Below are 24231 nucleotides of genomic sequence, written 5' to 3'. Positions count from 1 at the left end.
TAAAAAAGTACAAGTTAGCACAAATGATGATGGCTAAACCAAAAAACTGCATATACCATACGTCTGAGCTGGAACAGAGTCATATTTGTAAGAAGTCCACACTTGTTCTAGAAGACTTAGGATTTGGTACCTCTGACGAGGAAGTGACTTTTCTAATGCAGATAGTATCATGCATGAATTGGTATACTGCTTTCACAAGCTTCACCGTGCAAATGACAAAATACACAAAAGTATGCAAATAGGTAATTAACACTTCTCAAAACATCATGAAATATTCGTAGTTTCTGTGCTAAAGCAGAAGAGAAATAGTTTTAAGCTAAATGTTTGTCAACAATATTTACTTCAGCTAGTCTCTGTGTTGCTATCACGTCTAACGACAGTGCACAGCATGCACAACTGCAGGTTGTTTTCTCAAGTGGGGCTGACGGTTGCAGGGGGGCTACTCTAGTCAAAGACAAGTTCTGATTTCTAATGCTTTTGTCAACTGAGCAATTACTAAGAAAAATAGGACTAATTTAAAACAAATCCCCAAAACAGTTTGTGGGGGAAAAAAGCCGTGGGGATCCAGGCGAGATGCAGAAAGCCAAGCTTTCCCTATTCTCTAATAAACTGTAATGGAAACTCGCATAAATCAAAAATGCTGTGCGCATTAACAATGGGGATAGGGTCACAATGAGATTCTTACCTGACGGTCCATTTCATGGAGTCTGTACTCAATTGCCCTCTCCACATATTCTTTCCTGTTTGAAAAGGTAAGTGGGATACTGTTCCCTCCAGGGATTATGGGAACCATTTTACCATCAGCACTTTGGCCAACAAAAGAATCTAAAGGAATCATCTGTTATGCAAAACAGGAAAAGTATGTTCAGCATAAGTCACTCTCGTTATCTAAGTTTAATATTTTACTATCAGTCACTACAGAACTATAAGATGATCACAAACTATTCCAAATACATATGAAGTGCTTGTTATCCCAATAACAGAGACACTGAATTATGTAAATACTGAAGTTAAGGTCAATCTGATAAAGTAACTGCTTTCAGAATAAACCTAAAATTCCAACTTTCATATCTTACCTCATGGAAATTTTCTTCAGTAATCCCACTGTCTTCAATGTGAAGAATGCTGTTGAGGGTCTGCACATAGAGCAGATCTACCTCCTCCAAATCCTCCAAGATGAGTGGGATACAACAAAGTTGCTTCCAGACCATTGGAGCCAAATGAAGATCTAATGGCTTTTTTGTACGAATAGCTACACCCATGAGAATGCCCAAGAACTTAAACTGCATCAGATGTTCATCTAAACATGCTGAAGGGTTAAAGAGAAACCTGAAAGAACAAAGAATCAGTGAAAATACCCTAATATAATTTCTATGCTACTTCACTAGAAGTAAAAGACAAAGCATTTCTAAGCACAGCATAGTGACTGTCAACACAATTATCAGCAAGGGGTGTCAAAATACAAAGATTATTGTTATCTTTAGCTGTTAAAATAATGGAGGCCGAGATAGGCAGAACTAATCCCGACCACAACAACTGGCATTCTTGATGTTACTCTGAATTCTGTCACCAGCAACCCAGGAAGTTCATGTTAAAACCATGCCCTCTCCTCCACTACAAAGTAACATCACAACCTGAAGGAAAAAATATACTAGAGACAACCATGAAGTCTCATCGTTTGGTATGAAACAGTTAATAGAAGATAATTTTCACCCACTAACATCTGCAATAAAAGCAAATCCTGGAAAACTTACCTATCCCTATTGTAGCCTACTTCAGCTGTAGCATTTGGAGAAGGAATAAGCAGGTCTACTATTCCAGTTTCCAGTTCCTTGAAAATCAACAACAAAAAAGCCTTCTTAGACACAGGGATAACAAACCTATTACAGAAATATTAGGACATTATAGCATTACAAGACAGAATATTCCATTATAGTGATTACTTCTTACAAATTAATGTGAAACGTTTGAGAGAAAGTAAACATGGTAGGGATGATTTTTAGTAATAAAACCCTGTTTATTTCAAGACCTGCCCTTCTGTCAGACTATAATGGTTATTTTACTGGGACAGCTCTGTGACACATTCCTTGGTACCTCTTTCAGAAATTATCAGAAGCCATAAGCTATATACCCTATTGGTGCAGCTTTTTCAAGAACCAAAAATGAAGTAAATTTTTCACTAAGTTCTGTTCTGAACCCTCATCACACCTCACTTTCAATGTAAACTGTCTAGAAAAGAACTCCAAAATTATGCCTCAAGTCCTTACCTGAAGCAGCCCTACTCTAGTCTTACAGGCTTCAGAAATTTCATTAATAAATCGAGTTCTTCAGTTTCTTCCATCCTGTACTCTAGCTCTAACTCCAATGCCAGCTCCAGCACTATCCATAGCTGTTGCCCTGTCCCAGACTAAGCAGATACACTAATTATCCTCAGTAATCCTCATTCTTTGGGTTTTGAGGCTCCTGGAAGATTAAGGAACAACCAAACTTCTCCAGCCAGCATTGTCTTGAATCCTGCTCCTGGCTACAATCACAGTTGTGTCACAGGGCTGAGACACACCTTTACAACTATAAGGAGCAGACATTAGCATTGACCAGCTTTATCTTAGTCCTGGTGGTCTGAAGCCTTCAGTTCCCAGGTGAAACTGAAAAGACAGCTATGCTGACTAATAGTGACAATATCCTGGTTACAGACAGGCAAAAACGTGCGCTTTCTGCTACTTATCTCTTTTCCAGCACTGAACCCGAGAAGTTATACGTACAAGAAACACCTGCCTGAGGTGTTTCTGTATTGTATGCATGGAATATACTATAACCACGGAATACAGTACAACTTCTCTTACAGAAGGTATTTGCTGGACAGAATGGGGTCCTGCAAAATGCCCCCATAATGTGTAGGGGCCATCTCAGAATTCCAAGGGGCTTACTGTAATACTACTTATAGTGTGGCCTTACGGCATCTCCTTGCCACAATCTAGGAAGATTTCTTTATCCTCAGAGACATCCCTAGGTAGGCGGCTCTACTTTGGTGGCTCAGGACCAAAGAAGTAGTATTTGCTAAGCTGCAAAGAGGAAATTGAAAAACACTAAAAGACACCAGAGAGAACAAAAACTCTACTCCGGCATTTTGAACTAATAGACTTTTCATACCTGACACATTTCTGTAATAGTGTCATCAAACACTCCACCTGCATCATCAGCTCCTTCTCCAACCAGTTTCACTTTCCAGGCACGGGAAGGCAGGCGAAGGTCTGATGCATTCAGCTTTACCACTTGTCTGGCTATCTGTACAAAAATGGGCTTGCATTTCCGACCTCTTTCAGGGGAGAGAGAGAAAAAAAAAAAAGAAAGACACAACAACACAATGTAACTCAAACATGTAAAGGCTACTGAAGTCACTCGATTAACAAAGTTGTACAGAGAGAGCTCAGTATGCCAGAAGTTATGGAAAATGTATGAATATCAGTGTTTGTTTGAGGTCTAATACAATGCCTGTGAAAACAATACTGACCTGGTTGATATCCTTTTCACAGTAATCTGTGGCCCATAGTTTTTCCCCTGAACCATAGTTTTTCCTATAGAGCGTACCATGGGGAGCGTGTATACTCGTGGTGCTAGCAAGGGCCGTAGCTGTCCTTGAACTATTCCCCATGTTCCAGCATTGTAATGAGATGTGCTGTTCTGCAATAAAGTGGTATGAGAATAAACATATTAGTAAAGAATATTAATTCCATTTTTTACAGAATAAAACCCTTCATAATAATCACTAGAACTTCAATGTTTCAGGAAACAGACAGGTGAGCACTTTTTGGTTTTAGCTTTGAAGCTAGTAAGCATTTAGAAACTGAAACATTGACATGTCAATAGAACCTATTACTAAGATCCATCTTGATCTGGTCAGAAACTCTCTAGTGACGTGGCATAACACCACACAGCTAAGCTGGTTTTTTTCAAATGGAATTTTACCTGGTTATTGGGACTGAGGTTAAGTAATCTCCATGAAGAGTACATGAGGTCAGAAAAATGGTACAGCAGTCTGAGCCTTGCTCTTACTGTATGAATGCTCACTTCTTTCAGTGCCCCGTACTGCGGTGGAATGGCATCAGGTAAACCAAGCTGTAAAGGCACTGAAACACCTACCACAGAAGAAGAAAAAAACCATTATTTCATAAAGGGTAGCTGTACTGCTTTTGGCTGGGATGGAGTTGATTTTCTTTGCAGTAGCTTATGCGGTACTTAGCTGCCTACTGGAGTTCAACCACGACAGTAGCAAAATTAAGAGACTAAGATCATCTGAAAATCTCCATGTATACAAGACAAAACAAATTTTGTCCCAAATGTTCGAAAGTTCTTGTTGCACTCGTCCCCCAGGAAACACAAAGACTAAATCAAATGACCACACAACCAATCTCAGTTCTTTACCTGGAGCTCTTGGTGGAACAGGCGGAGCTGTCCAGGCAGCGCTGTGGCAACGTCCTGCTGAAATCTGTCGAACATTCTTTCCTTGCAGGACTGTTATTAGGGTTGGTTCTCTGACATGGTTGGTATGGCCCAGTCCAAGCTGACAATTTATAACAGATGTAGAAGGGACAAAGAAGAATCAACAACCGTGATGATACTTTTAAAACTCTCTAAGCAAAAATTCAGAGCAAATAGTAAAAAATGGTATTAATCTACAGCTTACACTGGGGTAAAAAATATTTACTGTCTATATCTTTTATTATGCTAGCATTTACCTTTTATTTTCAATAGAATATGGCATCCATACTCAATGGGAGTAGCAGACCTAGGTGTCAAAGAGACCTTAAAACAGCTAGAGATTTTTTGCAGGCTCTTTTGCAGACTGAGGAACTAATCTATGCTGCTAAGCCGTCTATGCTGCGCAGCCCTTCTTGTGCCTAGTCAACATAGCTTTTATGTCTCTTCTGTGCCATTTAAACACCATTCTTGTTCTAGCACATAAAATCCTACAAAGTTTATGAGAACACAGTTTGTGTCAAGAGGAAGTTTACTGAAGCTGTTCTGACTTCTTACTGACAGTTTCGTATCATATTCTAATTTCATATTCTAAAAGTGAAAATTTCCTATTGTAAGAGTATAATTTTTTTTACCACTTCTTAGAAAACAGATTTTTTGCACTGCAATGAAAATCATATCAAACAGGCTGTCAGAATGAAGTTTCTCTGAATTTTTTACCCTAACAATTTTTTCCTCTTCCAGAAACACAAAGTAAGCACCCTATAGAAAAACCGCAAAAACCCAAAGAGATTCCTCTCAGAAATTACTCTGAACAACTTGCTCAACAATCCTTCTCAAAAACTCAATCGTGAAACATCAGAGGATGAACTTTGCCCAAACTTCCTGAAACAGCAACAGCCAATATATCAAGAGGCTCTTTCTTATACTTGTAGCATGCAAAACTGTCAGAAAGCTGAAGTCCTTTCAAAAATTTGAATTATACATGGGGTGAGGGAGGAAAATGGACTTTCAAGGGCAGAGATAAAATTAGCGTCCCAAAGAAAAGAGAGAAGTCATTATTTACTATTTTTTTCTGACTTCAAAAAATTAATCTCTGAAAAAAGTTAATTTATATTTTCTTTATGAAAAGCACCTAAAGAGTTCACAAATTTGATTGACACCAACCATAAATGTTATGATGTTGAAAAAATTGATGACAGCTATAGAATTAGGTAAAAATTTGTGATTTTTTTAAAAAAAGCTTTGATGAGAATAATTTGGGTAGAATGTTTCCAGTGCTTTCCCAAACTACGACCACGTAAGAGCACAGGAAATAAAAAAAGAAAATAATGGAAATGCCTAAAATGTTATTATGGCTGAGAGGGGGGAAGGAGGAGAACAAAAATAAAAGCTTTCTTTTCCACCAAAATAAAAATATTCCAACCACATCTGTAAAGTACATTTATAGCCTTATAAAGGGGAAATAAACAGGGAACTGTACATACCTGCCCTTCGGAGTTGCTGCCCCAAGCATATACATCCCCTGTAGACGATAAAGCTAGGGTATGCTCTGCTCCTACAGCTATGTCTTCAATGAAGATTCCTGACAGTACTGGAACTTGTTGGGGTCTGTTGTGATTTCGAGCTCGACCTTCTGGCAAACCTATCAGGCGATCTAAAATTGCAAGCACATGTCTATATATGTAAAGAACACTAAGTAGTTAATTCTACTTGCAGGCAGAAGTCAGGGAGGGACAAAAAGCAATTCTACATACTTCTGGAACGGGGACACAAGTGCAATTGGTTAGAGAGAAATCTAGTGTATGTTTCCTACAAAACAGTGCTTCCTACAATGCTCATTAATATTGCTAAAGCTGTTACTTTCACTTTAAGTTTGAAACAAGATCAAATTCTATTACAACAAGATTTCTATGGGTTTATAATAGATATGAATTAACTGATTTGAGAAGTATAAAACATTTAATTCAGTGCACCTGGAAATTCTCCTGTCCAGATTTTTAAACAACTTGTATAGGCATATGCTTTATTAGACAAAGTAAACTTGTAAGTAACCCACTGTTTTTGGACATGTGAAATTCAATGAAGTTTTAGGAAAACACTCTTCCAAAAGTAAATTAGTGAATTGAAAGGCTAGCCTGAGATCAAACTAGATAGAGCTACAAATCTGGATTTTAGGACTATGTTAAAATTGCATTGTTGAAGTTTCAAAATTCAGATTAGGTCACAACAAATCTAAGTAGCAGCATTAGGTCAGACTTACAAATATGTCTTAATATTCTTCCTTTTCACTTGCAATACACACAAACGTATAGATGGAAACATCCAAATACCAGATTGTCCTACCTTGTCCAAAAGTATACACATGACCGTCTTTTGTCAGTGCAACAGAGAACTGGGTTCCACAGGCAACTTTTTTTATTCCAATTCCACAAAGAATATCCACTTTCTAAGGGGTAAGCGAAAGGAAAAAGAGCTATGGTATTATGAGGATATAAACAGAAAGCAAACATGAATTTAATCTGTAACTCCTGTTCCAAAAAGAAATTTTGTAATTCCCACTGTGCAATGCATACATTGTAGGATTACTCCAATTAATGCTTGCAAATTAATACAGGATACTGAGACACGGTTTTCTCTTTTCCTTGAATGGAAGTAACACTTTGTTCTATGTACAATGATTCAAAATACCTTTTATTTACTAGGAGTGAGTGGGGGGAGTGGCATGGGAGGAAGTAGATGAGTGTGTAAACAACCATCCCCCTCAATTCCAAAATAAGAAAGCTCTCCTCTTTAAGCTAATCCTAAGATTTTCACTATTTGTATTGCCACAGAGATAAGGTCACTATTATTTATGTGCAATCAAGTATCAGGCTCAGCATAAGGTATCATCAAAGTTATTTATGCTAGATTGTATTAGAAAAGTATAGTGGATGGAATTAATAACGTAACTTCTGCAAATTACACTCTGAACACTGTGTAACACATTTAACAACACTGAAAATTTATGCAAAGAATAATTTCTCAATGAATTCTAACCTGTGGTGAGGATTTTGCAGTGGAATTTCCCAAACCAAGTTTACCATAATCTCCATCTCCAAAAGCCCAAACCATTGAGCCATCTGTTGACACAGCTACAGTATGATTGAGTCCACAGGCCACCTGGTTGAGAGAAATGTTATTATCACGTTTTTTGCTAACTTACTACTAACTTAAACAACCCAACTACCTTTAAGAAAAGAAAAATCGTGTTTTTTAAAAAAATAAGTACCCTTTCAAAGCCATTAAAACCTCCATTGATTATTACAACGTTTTAAAGACACTTAGGACCACAGTAGTATTTTTTAGGTACTTGCTTCCTCTCAGCTCGCAGAAGCACAGGATAGTATCATGCTACACATGCTCGTTGTTTAATAGCTCATGAATTCATGCTTAAAAATAAGCATGCTTAAAAATAGCTCATGAATTCATGCTTAAAAATACCTAAATCTTGAAATGTTAAAATGTTAAAAAACATGGGTAGTTTTGCAGAAAGAGGATCAAAAAAGTGTCAGGAAAGTAATTATTTAAAAAATTATGCGTAGTCAAATTCTGCCATCATAATCAAACTAAAAGCCAAGGACAAAAAAACCCAGAACACTTAAATGTATTGAAAACATCAGCTTTAAACAAAGATACATTGCTAGTTTTAGATAAACCATGCCTGTCCAATCTGGTAACCTTCCAGCGCTGTCACTCTTTCTGGAAGTTTCTTATTGGAAGTATTTCCAAGTCCTAATCGACCATAATCACCATTTCCAAATGTAAAAAGTTTGCCATCTGCTGTCACCACAGCTGAGTGTTTGAAGCCACATGACATCTGGAAGCAAAAAACAGATAATTTTTACATACATGTTAAATTTGGGAGGAAAATTATATTAGCTATTACATGTAAATATGTAATAGCTTTTCCTCCCCTAAACTGTAGTCACTTTATAAAGAGCTAAAGTACAGATATTTTAGTATTAATGATTTCTCCAACAACCTATCTCTTGTTCTTCTCAACGGTAATGTTGAGGAGAAGGATGACAGGCAGGTATTTGCGTGAGGAAAGGCTTTCAGATGTTTTATTTATTTATTTTTACCAACTACTGTTGGTACGAATGCTTTTGTTGCATGAATGTTTTATGTTTTTATAAAGAAAACTCCAGTCAAAGCCAAATATGTTTTTGCACATTGTTATAACACACACTTAGCACTTAACTTAGGAGAAGGTCTCAGTGACTAGTTTTGTAGGTCTAAGACACCTGACAAGGACCAAGGGAAACTTCTAAATCGTGTCTGTATTTTGATGATTTTGATCACCCCTCTCCCACGCTCTTTCTAATTTTTATTCTTCTCCAGTAACAACTGTCAATTAACATCACACATCAACAATAAGCTCTGTGATATTAACATTCTTCAACTGGAAATTATCGACTTTGCTCATAATGTCAGAGCAGTAAAAAGTTGTCTGTTTTCATTCAGTATATGAATTCAAACTGTCAAGCCAGACTGGTTCTGGAACGTTCCTAGCACTACGTTACCACGCCTGCAGCTTGTAGGAGACAAAATTTATTTTGGAACCTGCACCACTTCTTCTCCTTGCAGAGCCTCTATTTGTCTAGGCCTGCGCTGTCTGTCGCTGTTCCCATGTCCCAGTTTGCCATAATCTCCATCACCCCAGCTAAAGACTTCCCCACTTTCTGTTAAAGCCATGGAATGTCCATCAGACCCACAAGAGGTCACCAGCTGTGTTACAACAAAGCCTGTTAAAGAAAAAGGAGAAAACAAAGTTTAGAATAAATTATAATAAACTCTTAACATACCTTTATCCAAGTGCCCCTAGTGGTAGCCAATTAAGTCTGGGGAAAGGAACCATCCACAACAACAGTTTTCTTCTTATAGCAATTTATTTATTTTTATTTTGAACAAAACCTTCGCCTTTTCATGTACAACCTATGCTTCTGGCCTGCCATTAGTTTTGAAATGAAATGTTCCTATCTTGAGCAAACACTTTTCCCTGAAGCCTTCTTAAAATTAAGGAACTTTAACATGTTACTACTTTAATCTTAAGGCAAAATAAACATCTAGTTTATTTGTTTAATTTTTTAATTGAAGACTACAATATTTTAATGTGTAAATCTGCAAAAACAGCATCAACACAAATAATTATAGTAACTACCAAAATGATTTTTTGTGCTTTATCAGTTGACTCACTTCAAACCCAACAATTTTACCTTGCAGTGCTGAAATGACTGTTAACACATGAAGATCATCAGAATTCCCTTGTCCCAGTCGCCCATAGCTCCCTTCTCCACAAGCCAAAACCGTGCCATTAGCTTGAATGACAAAAGTACAATTCTGACCACAAACAACCTAGTTTAGAAAGACACAAAGGAGTTTTAATGATTTTTGTGTTAGATGCAGCAACATTGTAATACCTGCATTGCAATGTACAATCTTTTTTTTAAATTTTTTTTCTTTGTAATTATATCAAGACAACAGACTTTGTCACACTGCAAATACCTATGTGACAACCCTAGTAACCAAAGACTTCACTCACCCCATTGTTTAATGGGGTTTTGTTACCCAATCACATCATAATAAAAATTACTTCACTGAAACTTGCCTACTAGTTTTGGCAAACCTTCTTCCCGTAAGAGAAATCACAATATACTCCTACCTGAGATTTGGCTTTCATGTTTCCATACTGAATGTCAATGTCATTTCAGAAAATAAAATTGGCACATGTATTATGTTACAGCTGTGCAGGTATTTTCAAATCATGCTCATATCAAACAATTTTGTTTTGCCAGATTTCAGTGGCTTCTTGGTTTGAATTTGTCAAATAATTAAAGACTTCCTCTTTAGTGAAAACACATGTTTGGGGGTACTTTATAGTAAATTCAAACAACAAATTGGAAAGACATTTAGAGAGAGATTTTGACAAACTGTACAAACAATACATGGTAAATCATTAAAAATAGAAGCACAGGACTGTTTTTAAATGATCACCTGCTGAGCCTGAGAAAATGAAGGTGCTGCTACTGGTATCATGACATTTCTACCAGCTTCTGCTAACTGTCCATGTCTTCCTGCTCCCCACAGATACACATCACATTTACCTCCCAAGTGCCAATCCTACGGAAAAGCATAAAAGAATACTTTAGAACAAGAGTACTTTCAATAGCTTACGACCTTTAAAAAAAAAAAACCTAAACAAACAAAAACCAAAAAACCCCATCAATTTTACTAACCTCTGGCCTTGATGTTGCCCAAGACATTATCTGTTCATCCATACCATTGATCCATTTACTGTTATCCTACACAACAAAAGCTACAGTTACCACATTCAGTTCAAGAGATGTGCATTATTTTGCTGTTATGTAATAAATACTTTCATTTCTAAGAACAATATGGACATCCAAATTATTCTAAATGGTACAGCAGTAAGAATGAATGTGTGCAGACTCAAATACTTTATTTTCATCCATAGGCCAAGTTTATTTCCTTACTAGCAATGACACTGTTATCCATGCCTTGCAATCAAAATAAAAAAATGAAAAACAAACAAAATTCATGATGAAGTAATCTTTTCCTATTTACTGATGCTTAAGGCTTGTTGAAGTCTTAATTGCAAACACTGGCTTAAAATATTATAAGCTCGCCGAGAAATTCTTAATCGAAAATTTCTATTTTGGTTTACATATCATAAGTCATAAAGACCACTGACACTAGCAAAATAATTTGGTATAGAAATGTGCCAAAATGTTACTCTAAAAATAGCATTGTAAAGCGCTACATTTTTTGCCTCTATCGCATATGAAAATTACTGTTACAGTTTTGGTTTGTTTTTTGTTTTGGTTTGTTTTTTAATATGCAACTGACTTGCGCTCATGACTACACACCCAGGGAGCAATCTTTACAGTATATTCTAACCAGTTAATTAAAAAATAAACTTACACTTGTTGCTGGTGCTTATGTTAATGAATATAAATCTTTACAGTTCAGAGATGTTAACTGCATCATACCGTAAGCTCAGTAACAACATGCTTCACTGTTGAGACAATACAGCACAGTTTACCATTAGGAGAGTAAGCTCGTCCTCTGGAACAGGCTCCAGGTCCGGCACAGTAAAGGATTCTGGGAACTGTGCTCCCTTGGCCAGGGCTTCAGCAGCTTTTATGGTAGTAGAGAAACACTCTAGCCAGGCCCATTCTGTGGGATTCCAGGCTGAAGGATCAGGGAGGCAGTTCTGGTGGTGAGGCGGTACCGGGGGATTGCACAAGAGCTGATCTAGGTGAAGGCCCACAGCGAGCGATGCCAAGCACTGCATATAAGGACTATGAACAAGCTGGTCTCCACAAACAACATGGGGCTAAAGGTGAGGGAGTGGGAGAGAGAAATTGAACACGCAAAGTTAAAAGTACTTATTAATCAACCCAAATAGGAGTCCTTCAAAGCTAGTCCTGTAGAAAAATACTTTCCTCCACGCTTAATCGAAGTTTTTCTAATACTTTACACAGTCTCAAATTAGGAGACTACCAGCTTTGAGAATACTGACAGACATTTGCAAACAGGATGCAGAAAAGTCTTCTGAGTTCTCTGTGATGACAGACTGAAACCAGCTGAGATTCAAACAGTGACCTCCTGTCAGACATGAATTTTAAATGTTCGCATTAGCTCTTCTTACCTTTTCATAAGCATACTGTTCCTGAAGCATTATTGGCAAACGTTCCAAGAAAGCTCGCATGCAAGGAGCCATATTTAATCCCAGAACTCCTTGCTGTTTCAGGGCAGTCCTACACGTTGCAAGGACGTGATTGGAAGATATCCACTCTGATGTACAGTTCACTACCAACACATCCTGTTTAATAGCAGTCACAAGACACATTAGAAATTAAAAATTCATAAAGCAGGATTATTCAGCTCCATTGATTTATCACCAATTATCTTAGTTTCCATAGGGGCCAGAAAACACACAAGCTTGAACATTTTTGTCTCTGTTCGTGGCTAATCTGCTGACAAATGCTATGGAGCAGCCATCTCCATTTGCCACGTCCTCACATGCCCATGGCAACACTATGCTTATCATGCCAAGGAAGAATACAAACATGGTAATAAGCAGAGCTCATTTCAGTGAATGCTGTCAACTTAGTTTAGTATTTAGTTTAGGTGTAACCTTAGTTTAGGATTTGCCTCGTAATACGACCTTCCATATTAGGTCTGAATTCAGAAAAGACTTTCAAAGAATCCCAAAATACTTAGGAACCACATGCAGCATGACTCTACTAACGGGAGTCATAACTTGTGCCATATTTATCTTCATTCACAAAAAAATACCATCTTTTGGAATAATCAACTGTTATAAAACTTCCGTTCAGATGCCAGCAGGTCCTGACACAGCAGCCACTGAAGTAAATTCTGCCGCTCCTTAAAAATTTCTGAGGTTGAGGCTGCTTTAGATTAAGTTAGATCACTGAAGTATCTTATTTGCTGGGGGAAATGAAACATTTCCTCACGCTGCATAAAGGGGAAAAAAAAAAAAAAAATCTGTCTTCTGCCTATTTTCATTGTCTTTTTATAGCTGCTGCCATTAAACAGATAAGCTGATGTAACTGGTGTGCAGCATCCTTTATAACCACCAGCTCAGAAGGATTCCACCCTGCCCCCCCAAATTAAACATGGGATACTGTTAAAAACCCCAGTCTTTTTAGGGTCAGGTAATAGTTGAAAGCCAAAACAAAATGTCTTGAAAATATAACAGAATTAGTTAGATAGATACTTCTATCTGCACATTTCTAAAAAAAAAAAAAAAAAGAAGAAAAAGAAAAGAAAGGAGAAATAAAGACAGACAAATAGCATTTTCTTTTAGTAAAAACACTGAAAGAACATTACTTTAACACATAGTGTCACCTTTGATCTGTTAGAGCAAGCAGCTACTCCAACTTCAGGTATCCATACCGCAGTCTGAATAGCTCCAGAACCTATCACAACACTCTGTAATACTGAACCATCCTAAGGAAAGAAGTGTTTTGAGTCAGCGCGTATACACAGCTACTTTTCTGTTTAAATGCATACAATCACATTCCTAAGGGATGATATTCTCCCAAGCTCTTCAATAACTATTTAAAAACTGAAATGTTTACACTAGAAGCAAAAAAATACCTAGTGTTGTTAACCATACCAGGGAGATAACATAACTAAGGATTTAGAAGTGTTTAATAATCCACATTATCTGACTCTTGGAAAAGTTCTCAAAGGAGGCGAATATTGTTCCAACTCTAAAGAGAGAGTGGCTGCTTCTGCAAAGCCTAACGAACATGACCAAGCCTACAACAGCATGAATCAATCGTAGAACCATAAAATATAAAATACTTCAATGTTAAGTACAGCTTCAATTTGTATTTTATTATTTATAATTTCATACCATTATTTTATACCATGCTTTCTCTAATCTTTCTAACATACTGGGGGGGGGGGGAAAAAAAAAGAAAGCTAGTCTGATGCCTTGGCCATTTTAGACACTCATACTAAAAAAAGAATCATGCAACATCAAAGATGATCTTACCCGTAAAGACCAAATATTCATGAGACCACCAAGTCCACCAGACACTAATGCCAGTCCATCAGGACTGAACGCAACAGTCCGAACAGGAGTAATATGTCCTCTTAGTTGAAATACACACTTGACTTCTACTGCTTTTCTGTATCCATCCTGCAAATTATTTCATAGTTACGGAACACTGTGAACCATTTACAGAAAATGGAATAGCGTAATAGCTTCTGTATTCTGCAATAAATACTGATCATCCATAGCAATGGGGTAATTTCCATAAGATAATAAAAAAGACCAATACTATTTTATAAATATCTTCATCACATTATCTTTTTTCCCCTTACAAAATGCCATCAACGTTAAAGACCATGTTACAATTTACATAGGTGAAATTAATCTTGACTTACTTTTATCTAGAAACAATTCTAAAGCCTTACTAAATTTTAGTATAAATTTATCAACTTAAAAAAAAAGGAAATGTTTAGCCAAACAAAATTCATTTAAACCTGAGATTTTTTCATTTCCTGTTCTGAAAATGCCTACACATACACAAATGCAATATAAACTTTTTTTAGCAAATGTATTCTCTCAGGAAATGTTGATATTTGAGTAACTTGCTCACACTCTTCTCCTCCCCCAATTCCGGAACAAGCAAAGAGAATTTCTTAAACAACAAGTTTACTCCTTTTACCTTGGCACTTGTTTCTTGGTCCCACCATCCTTCTGAGCAAGTTGAGCTGGACTGCAATGTAATTACTATGTCCTGGGGAACAGCCCAGACACACACCAAACCATTGTGGCATCCTCTGAAGGGAGTCAGGATAAATCAGAAAAACAAAGTAAAGGTATTAACTAACAAAATATCCGTGGTCTGGTATTAACTTAAAATATCAGTAGTCTTCACCACCTTCCTATAAAACTATACTGTATCAATTAATCTAAAGTGGAAAGGCATGTTCCCAATGGATAGATGCATTTTTTCCTATTCCCCCCACCCCATAGCTTTTCAATTTTTACTAACACCATATTCTCAGAAAAAATATTTGGATGAAACAAAAAAATTTCAAGCAGGACCACTACACGCAGGTCTCATGGCATGGAAAAAACAGCTGGTAACATGACCAGAGCCTCTCTTTCCATTTGAATTCCAAAGCCTTAAGGATCTCATGACAACTGGCTTACTGAATTAACGTTATTTTTAAAAAAAAAAGACAAAACTTTTCTTTGCTCTGGACACTAAAGATGGGTAGAAAAGACCTGCAAAAGAGCTATAAAAACAATTAAAAAAAAATTTACATACGTAGCTAGTAAAAGCTGCAACTTGGGTCCTTTCCCTGGAAGAGCACACCAGGCAATGCCGTTCACAAGAGCTGGATGAGACAGTGAATGCAGACGTCTCCAGCATCCTCCCATATAACCCCAGAGTTTCACTGTTTCTTCTTTGGCACATGTCAGGAGAATCTTACCAGTTGGATCCCACTTCATACTAACAATCATATCCTATTGGATTTTAAAAAATTGAAAGTCAGTATGAAGTACCACAGTAAGAACAGAGAAAATTTAACCCTCAGAACTAATGTAATGTTCAATTATTAATAACAAAGAACATTTTATTCTCAAATAAATCATTACAGAGATAGTGAGTTGCAATTATGAAATCATAATGATACTTTTCAGACCTATCAAATTAAAATAAAATCCTAGGTTCCTGAGAGAAACTAAAGGGAAAGCATAAAAAAAAAAATGTTCTCTTTTCATTGCACACCTTTCTTGATTTTTTTTTTCCAAAGAAGTAGACAATTTTTCCTTCTTTTTTTATATGATGAAATTGTAGTATGAATTACCTTAATGGTACATGGTTCATAAACATATTAAGCAATGGGCTAGGTGTAGCTTTGAGTCTAACTGAGGTAGGAAAGGAGAACAGCCCATAGTGGAAAAACAAGTATAGTTCTTTTGTCACATCATGCTCATTTCTGGGGCTACTATGCTTCAAATACCAAGACCAGTTCATGGAAGCACTCAAGATGCTTTTACTACACCTACACTTGATGAATTTTCCTCTTAGCCCAACAAATAAATTATGGACTATTAATGACTTATTATTATTACATACTAGACAAGCGAAGGATCTAAACCTTTGCAGCTGCATATTTAGAAAAACATCTTTTGCTTTGCACAGGAACTTAAGCTTTACAAAAACAAATGACATAACGAAAATTAAAATTTATTATGAGCACTTTTACAAAATAAAAGAACTACAGTCTTTTAAATCCCGACGTACATAGCTGTATCCTTAATACACTTCTGTCGCTGTACGTACATGCACTTCACAATCTTTAATAGCAATAAAAGCCACAGAATTTATTTTTCCTTTTTTTATTTAAAATGTATTGCGTTTAGCATGTTTATCAGAAATAGGTATGAGTTCTTAAAATAATCTGCACTTGACTTTATAAATAGCTTTCAAATACAGAAAATAGCTTAAACAGTTCTTTACCTACAAACAACATACATAAGTTTTAAAAAGACTAACTCTACCTTATGTGCATCAACTAGAACGATTCCTCCTTTTTCAAGTGGTTCCTTTGCTCCTATTAGCAATTTTCCATCTGAATAGCCAACTGCAAATGGTCTGTCTTCACTGAACCAGGCAAGGCATGTGACAGACACTACATAAACAGACAACACAAAAATTAATTAAACCAAATTGAACTTCACTCCTGCCAAAGAGGTTTTTGCAGTGCAATTGTCTAAAATATGAAGTGCATTACAACTTCCCCCACCACAAAGGTTACTTAACATACTTTTGGTCTGAAAATTTTCTTGAATTTGTATGGTAAAGTTAAAACTGAGTGCCACTGTAATGACAGCTGTTGAGATTACTTTGTAATAGTTTTTTCATTCTTCTCATTTTTATTAAAATAATTGAATTTATATTCCTGACATGGTGAAAAGAACTATGCTAGGGAAAAGAAAAAAAGTAGACTGAATCCTACACATGTATCTGAGATAGATATACTTCTAAGAAAAGCATTGAAGCCTCACTTGATTCTGCCAAAAAATCTGCAAATTTCCTGAAGAAGCAGTATGTAAAACCACACAATGTTACCAAAGATGTGCTACTTGCGGTCCCCTGGGACTGGAACTACAAAGGAAAAATGGCAGTAATTCAGCAATTCAGATGACACTGACTACATGCTATTTGTAGACAGAGCAGTCACCGCAGGGAATCTATATTGATTTTATACGATGGCAAGGAACGTCATGAATGCTTGAAAGTAAAGTACCAGAAGTAATATCCCATGAACAATAATAAAAAATTGAGATTACATACTCGCTTAATAAAAAAAAGGGGGGGGGGGATTCATCATTTTAATTTCTGCTTAAATACTGATACAGTCACCTACCATCCTTTCTGTAGCAGTGTTCCAGTTCTAGCCGGTGCATGGTTGAAATATCTACAACTTCAATAAGACCAAGAGATCCATCCATACGACCAATTAATAATAATTCTGGAGCATCTCCTGTCCATGCTGCAGCTGGCCCTTCTTCTGGCCAAGCTAGAGCAGACACCCAGTGAGGCTGAAGATCTAATAATCCTTTTCCTCCTAGGAGCCCAAAAAGTCTTTTAAAACCACTTCAACTTCATAAAGAAAAGAAAACAACAAAATACTTTCCAAGGGAAAATATCAAGAGATCCTGTTTAGAGCTAGGACATACTACAAATTCATGTAAGTTACAAGCCTACAAAGCAATGGTCCACTAAACTATGCAGACACAAAATCTAGCTAACAAATCTCAATTATCAGTCAAGTTACATAGTTTTGTTAAGGAAGGAAGCTAAATTCTTCAGTTTGTAGTAAATTTATACCTTTCCTGTGGACTGTATATTAACATGGGCAGTGTAACTGGTGATTTTCATAAGCGCAAAACAACAGAATGAAGTTTCAGAGATTAAAAATGACAAAGTGATTAACAGTCTTCCTCTCACAGGAGTTCTAAAGGTACTATGCTGGATTAGTCAATTGCAGCACAAATGACAATAAAAATATAAGAGAATCCACTTAAAGATGCTCACAAACTGAACCAAGGAATTGGAAAGGGCCTTTCCTGGATCAGGTTCAGTCATCTCTAACATAATGCAATCTCATACATTTAGCTAATTCATTTTATAGTATTTCTTCCCCAGGTGTCATTCCTCCGTATAAAATATGAGATCACACTCTTTTGAACATCAGAAACTTTCTTGGAAGTTTTTAATGGCCAATTTATTTACACTTCTTCCTGTGTCAACACTATCCATTTGCTTACACAGCTGCTTTTTCTCCCTGGGCTTCTCCCAGAGTTTATCTTCCTAATGTATTTATTTATAAGCTTCCTCCTCCAAGACTCTTTTGTTCAAATAAATAAACCAAGCTCACTCATTCTACTCTCATTAGAAGACATTCCATCTAGCCGATCACTCTAGCAATCCTTCCCTCCATCTGTTTCAGTCAATTTTCGCATTCTCCCTGTTGCATGTAGAAACCTAATTCTTGCAGACTACAGGAAGATAGTATTTACAGACAAAAATTACTAAGAGTGATCAAGCCTCACACCTAAACACTTCTGATTCAACAAGGACTCCTATGCTGCTCAGTTCTCTACTGAATTAATTGTGAATCCATTCGTGGTTAGTGCCTTCCTCTAATTAAATAGGTTTACAAGATAGTATGGAAGATGGTAGGCATTTAAACTGGAGAGCACACAGTTAAATACTTGGGTAAACAAATATTCAGTAATTTAGCAGCTTCCCTAGAAATACGTTGCATCATGAAGTGTCACAGGTAGCTAAGAGCATACCATTGACTTGCCATATGTTCACCATCTTTTCTGTAGCTCCAGCCAGATACTTGCCACTGATGCTCCAACAGACAAGAGACAAACTAAGGTCACTGGGTGATCCCAGACTTTCTTCAGAATCACCTTCTCTACAACAGAGTAAAATAACACAATTTAAAAAGGACATTTCCTTTAAGCAGACAGGAAAACATAGAATTAATAAAATATCTGAGTTAAAATCTGGAGTCCTCCTCCTATCACTGCAGATAATAAATTTTTCTGCTCATAGTTACATATTCTATTTAAAAACACTTCAAATTACAGAATGAAATACCAGTTATTTCCACAGTAAGAAACCGGAAGTCAAGTTTCAATTAGAAAAATAAGTTTAATTATATTTAACTTTACATATTTATATCTCAAATTTAACAACTTCAACATCTTTGGTGAGGGCAAAACTTTCTGGGCAGTCATGAAATGAAATAGAATAGCTCGGACAAAAGAAATGAAAGAGGTACATCTTGCTCTCAATTCTAGCTTGAACTCTTCCTACTGTTACAATGTTGTTACACTGTTCTAAAACTCTATTTTAAAGTTTGCTTTGGCTAACTGTAACGGGACCACTGGTATGTTTTATTGCCCTTAAGGTCATACGCAACAGGCACAGTTTTCACTGATTTTAGTAACAGGAAAATGAAGGCTATAATATTGCCAGGATGCATATTGTAGGCCAAATACTGTATCACCCCTGTATTTCTGAAGATACAGGAGGCACACCTTTGGCATGTTCTTGCTTAAGAAGGAGACGTTTAATTTGGGAATACAGCAGGCAATGGGATGTTGTACCTATTATTAACATTAACTTACTAACACAACACATGTAACAATATTAACATAAAAAGTTAACACAACAGGTAGTAACACTGTATCAGGGAATAGTAATCTCGTAGCATTTAAATAATGTTCCTCCGAACTCAGAAAAACAGAAAGTATTCTCACAGAAAGAGGAGATAATGCTATCAAAAAGAAGGGATAATGCCTTTTCCTCTGCTCATCTCTAAGGGCTAGAAAAAATAATCCTACCTTTAAAGATGACCTGGCACTTACCCACTGCAATAAAGAATAGAAATGGAATTGTGTTGCATTTGTATTTAAAGTCATTATTGAGATTGTTGGCAATGAAGCCCGTGGAAGTACTGAATTCTGAATCTACTGTACAGGAAGCACATTTTTCTGCCACATGAGTAACAGAAGATCTCTGTTAAAGGAAGATGCTGCTCTCATTACTATCTTCTGAAGTCATATTACGTCATTCCATTTAGGCAGCATCTAACAGTAGCAAGCAAACAAGAACTAAAACAACCACTAAGAAATCATGAAACAACCTTCTAATTCACGATTGCTTCTTCGTTCTCCTGAGTTAAACTCACCTAAGCTGTACTAAAGAATTAGATTTTCATCTTTTCTTTTTCTGTCTTCTTTTTTGGACACATCCAAATTATACAGAAGTACTTCCCAGACACTCTCATGAAGAAGAATTACGCTCAGTTCCTGAATCCCAGAAGCCACAAATTCTTTTTTCACGCTTGACTCAAACCACCACACTCGTAATTATCATGTTATACGTTGGAACTGTCCACTGGAACCCACTGAAGGGATATTCACTTTCTTTTCATAAGACAATCCCTTACAGTTTTTATTTTACCCATTTCTCATTATATGAATTAATTAAGAATATCTTTAAACAGCTTTAACCCGATCTCTTCATACCGACTCTTATTGGCTTGATATTAAATTAAATATTTGACTATTATAAAGAACCAACTTACAGCTTGTTGAGCACGCACGTTTGTTGCAGTGAATACTGCTTCTTTGTAACATTCCACACTCTGATGGTGCCATCATTTCCACTAGTCGCCAAAAGTCCCTTTTTATTGCACCAAACACATGTCATGACCTACAAATACCAAAGTACTCATGGCAAAACTGCAATTTCAATCTAAAGCTTAGGTATGTTTGTTCACTAATGTTAAGCAAACATTAACCAATGGGACAGAGCATTAGCTATCTTATTGAAATACACTGTAACAATCAAGCAAGACGTATTTTTCTACTTTTACAGTATTGTGTACTGTAATTAAGCATGCTTTATAAGGATGCTACACCTTGTTCAGAGTCATGCTCCACAGGCCACTATTGCACAGAATACTAGACAAAGACGTTAACTACTATGACAGAAAAAATAATGCCAATTAAGATCTAGTCTAAGGAAACATTTAGGGTGGTTCTGCTGACTTCAGGTACTGAGAATGCTTTCATGTCCCCTTTAATTGAAGGCTCAAAGAAGCTAAGCATTTTTCTGCATCAGAGGTACCCTCAAGCAATAACTTACTTTATCACTAAAAAATTACTTCTTGTGGGAAATCATTTCAGTCAGTATCTTTGTAAAATAATAGTATTTTATTTTTTCTGTATTCTACAAAAGAAAGTATTAAAATTCATGCAATTTTGGGAGAAATCATGCTTACCCTGTTCTGATGAGCCTCTAATTTTATGAAGGAACATTTTCGTAAGTCTCCCCCCATATCAGCGAGGGTCTGAGGCATAGTTTGATTATCTCGATCATGTGCTGCAAGAGTTCGCACCAGCTGCTGAGCAGCCCACTGCCTATGTTGTGAAGATAACCTTGAAGAGAGGCAGCAAGCTGCTAGTGCATTAGCCAGCTCCAGAGGGCCTACAGCAGAAGGATCATAGGAAGGATGGGCATACAAATGGGCAATTAAACCTGCTTAAACAAAACAATGAGATGATGCCTAGATGAGTACCAAACAGGATTACACAAATGAACACAGCATTAGCCACAATTTCCAGAAAAAAAGAAAGATACTAACAAGCTTCTTATAAGAACGTTGCAATCATGTTAACTTTTAGAAAAAACACTCTTCTGATACTAAGTGAAAAATAACCCCCTTTAAAATTTCACAAAAAACCTTAGGAATAGAATTATGAATAGCCTTATCCCCACCATATGGAAAATGGCTGTTCAAAGAGCAAGGGCTTTCTAAATAGGAAAATGCCTCCTCTGACAGAGATAAGCTGCTGTCACTGCTATGTCCCTCCCTCCCTTTAACACAGCAACAGCCTGGTGTTGAGGCACAGCAGTTGCTTTTTGGCTCCCTGACCTCTCACAGCAGAGGCAGCATAACTTTCTGCGCCCGAGACAGAACAGTACTCAACTCAGTAATCAACTGTTATTCCCCTTAATTTCATTACGTGGCACAACCGAGGCTGAACGTCTTAGCTGTACGGCTTTGAATACACACACATTTGGATTTTTTGTTAAAGTGGCAAAAGATGCAATTATGTAGTAAGACCACATTTCTAAGTAAAATTTGTGTACTAAACCATAAGATGACTTTGATTAAAACAAGTTTCGTACATTTTGGAGAGTATATTTATTTATACACTATTCTAGCAAACCTCTCCTTAAATATAAATGATGAATTGAAGATTTAATAATTGACATTTAAAAACAAAGCAACAGCATACCTTTCTTTTCAATTTCTGCTTTATCATAATTTGGCCTCAGTTTGGCCCCTTTGTCTGCCAACAATGCTACAAGTGCTTGAGTCACCACAAAATTTGGAGACGTGACGAGTTTGTTTTCTTCCGCAATTCCTCTTAAAAAACTTGGCAAAAATTTTCGCTGAATTGGATCATCAACTGTTGTTAAGTTTACACCAGTTGCTGCAGAAATCAAATTCTAAAAATAGATAAAGACAATAAATTACCAGAACAAACAGAAAAATCCATTTTGGAGAACATTTTTAGTTGAACAAATCATGCAGAGTTTTAAAGATTTTCAATTTTTTTTCATAAATTCTCAGCTGCCAACCACTTAACAGGCAAAGATCATGTACAATATGGAATTTAAGTCTTCTGCCCTGGGAAATACCTGGTCTTATTGGAAATAACTATCCAGATCCAGGGAGAGAAAAAACTGTATCAAGTAACCAAGAATACAGGCAAGAACTAAGGAGCTTACAGAAGAACTTTTTATAAAGTTACGCACCTGGTGATAGGATAAAAAGCAATAACACATAATAAAATCCCATCCATCCCATCATCCCATGCAACACTTGTATTTCTCCACAACTGTATTTCAAACTCAGAAGAACAAAACAATTAATTACTGATTGAAGTTTCGTGATATATTTGAAAACCTGCTGCATGTCCAGAGCTGTAGATACTTTCTTTCTAAATATAGACAATCTGTGCTCCACATAGAATTGCCTCAATTAAAAAACCCAAAACTTTAACAGAAAAACCCTATCAATACAAAAAGCACATCCATTTTTCTCCACTTGAAAAGAGTACTCAGCAAAAGAAGGTAAAGTTACCATAAACAAGAACTCTAAGGAGATCCTCAAACTGAGGGCAGTCTCGTCCCAGTTGAGAAGATAAAAGCACAAATTATCAATATGTACAAAATGGATTGCTTCATCTCACATATAAGTTGTTTAACATATATGTTTATGTTGAAAGAACAGTCCTACCTGTGTACACAACTGTACCAGCAGTTTTGCAGCACTAGGAGTGTTTGATGCCAAACAGCCTACCGCTGTACTCAGATAGGCAAGACAAGATATAGGCTTGCTTGTTTTGCTGTGTATTCCTCTCGATCGCTCTGTTGAACTTGACACAGTGGATGGACTTGTGGAGAGGCCTGCTCTCCCTGCTGCAGCGAGGCACATTAAACGAACCAAAGTTCTGATATCTGTTAATCCCAAGGATTCAAGACCAGCTGCCAGGCTACAACTGGAACCACTGTCAAAAACGAATATAAATGCTCTTGGTTTTGTCAGTGCATTTTAACAGAAAGTTATGTATGGATAAAACTATTCCCAAACCATTAGTGAACACTGCTTGTTTGATTAGCTGGACCTTGTTACCATGCAGGGGGAAGGGGAAGAAAGAGAAATGAAGCTGCAGCCCCTCCACTCCTTTTCTTTTAAGCTGAAGACAAAAATACATTATAGACCTGGCCTAGCAAGAATCCATGAGTTTACCTGGAATCACTCATAAACAAAATTGTATGGGTAATTCATATTCAGAGTTATGCTATGACAATATGCACATGTACATGTCAGAGCTCTGTGATGTGTTCATAGTTGCACAGGTATCTTGGTACAAAGCCAGTTTTTAAATCCTCATATCCCATCAACTCCTGCACTTCATCTTCTTTCCTCTAATGTTTACCTCTAAGTTCTAATACTTGCCTTGAACAAAAACTCACTGACAAACACAGCATCTTTATGTTCTGAATGGCTGATACTACTGGAGTCCACTTT

The 24231-nt window shown here is 36.7% G+C and overlaps 1 protein-coding gene across 1 annotated transcript in view; it reads right to left on the bottom strand.

Moving 5' to 3' along the window:
• HERC1 (HECT and RLD domain containing E3 ubiquitin protein ligase family member 1) overlaps positions 1-24231 on the bottom strand; it is an 86865-nt gene that overhangs the window by 2189 nt on the left and 60445 nt on the right. Inside the window, exons 48-75 of the mRNA XM_009816356.2 lie at positions 23437-23707; positions 22430-22643; positions 21409-21614; positions 20710-20837; positions 18902-19029; positions 17467-17667; positions 16598-16728; positions 15357-15556; positions 14748-14862; positions 14069-14215; positions 13414-13515; positions 12191-12364; positions 11582-11875; positions 10755-10820; positions 10513-10638; positions 9735-9873; positions 9082-9263; positions 8180-8335; positions 7516-7638; positions 6823-6925; positions 5964-6133; positions 4423-4561; positions 3967-4136; positions 3512-3681; positions 3151-3316; positions 1755-1831; positions 1077-1329; positions 686-838 (exon numbers count right to left, since the gene is read on the bottom strand). Coding sequence (XP_009814658.2) covers positions 686-838; positions 1077-1329; positions 1755-1831; positions 3151-3316; positions 3512-3681; positions 3967-4136; positions 4423-4561; positions 5964-6133; positions 6823-6925; positions 7516-7638; positions 8180-8335; positions 9082-9263; positions 9735-9873; positions 10513-10638; positions 10755-10820; positions 11582-11875; positions 12191-12364; positions 13414-13515; positions 14069-14215; positions 14748-14862; positions 15357-15556; positions 16598-16728; positions 17467-17667; positions 18902-19029; positions 20710-20837; positions 21409-21614; positions 22430-22643; positions 23437-23707 — 4504 coding nt within the window. The remainder of the gene's footprint in view (positions 1-685; positions 839-1076; positions 1330-1754; positions 1832-3150; positions 3317-3511; positions 3682-3966; positions 4137-4422; positions 4562-5963; positions 6134-6822; positions 6926-7515; positions 7639-8179; positions 8336-9081; positions 9264-9734; positions 9874-10512; positions 10639-10754; positions 10821-11581; positions 11876-12190; positions 12365-13413; positions 13516-14068; positions 14216-14747; positions 14863-15356; positions 15557-16597; positions 16729-17466; positions 17668-18901; positions 19030-20709; positions 20838-21408; positions 21615-22429; positions 22644-23436; positions 23708-24231) is intronic.

Source organism: Gavia stellata, chromosome 13, assembly GCF_030936135.1.
Source record: "Gavia stellata isolate bGavSte3 chromosome 13, bGavSte3.hap2, whole genome shotgun sequence".
NCBI classification, from domain to species: domain Eukaryota; kingdom Metazoa; phylum Chordata; class Aves; order Gaviiformes; family Gaviidae; genus Gavia; species Gavia stellata.
This window is presented reverse-complemented; position numbering and strand designations above follow the sequence as displayed.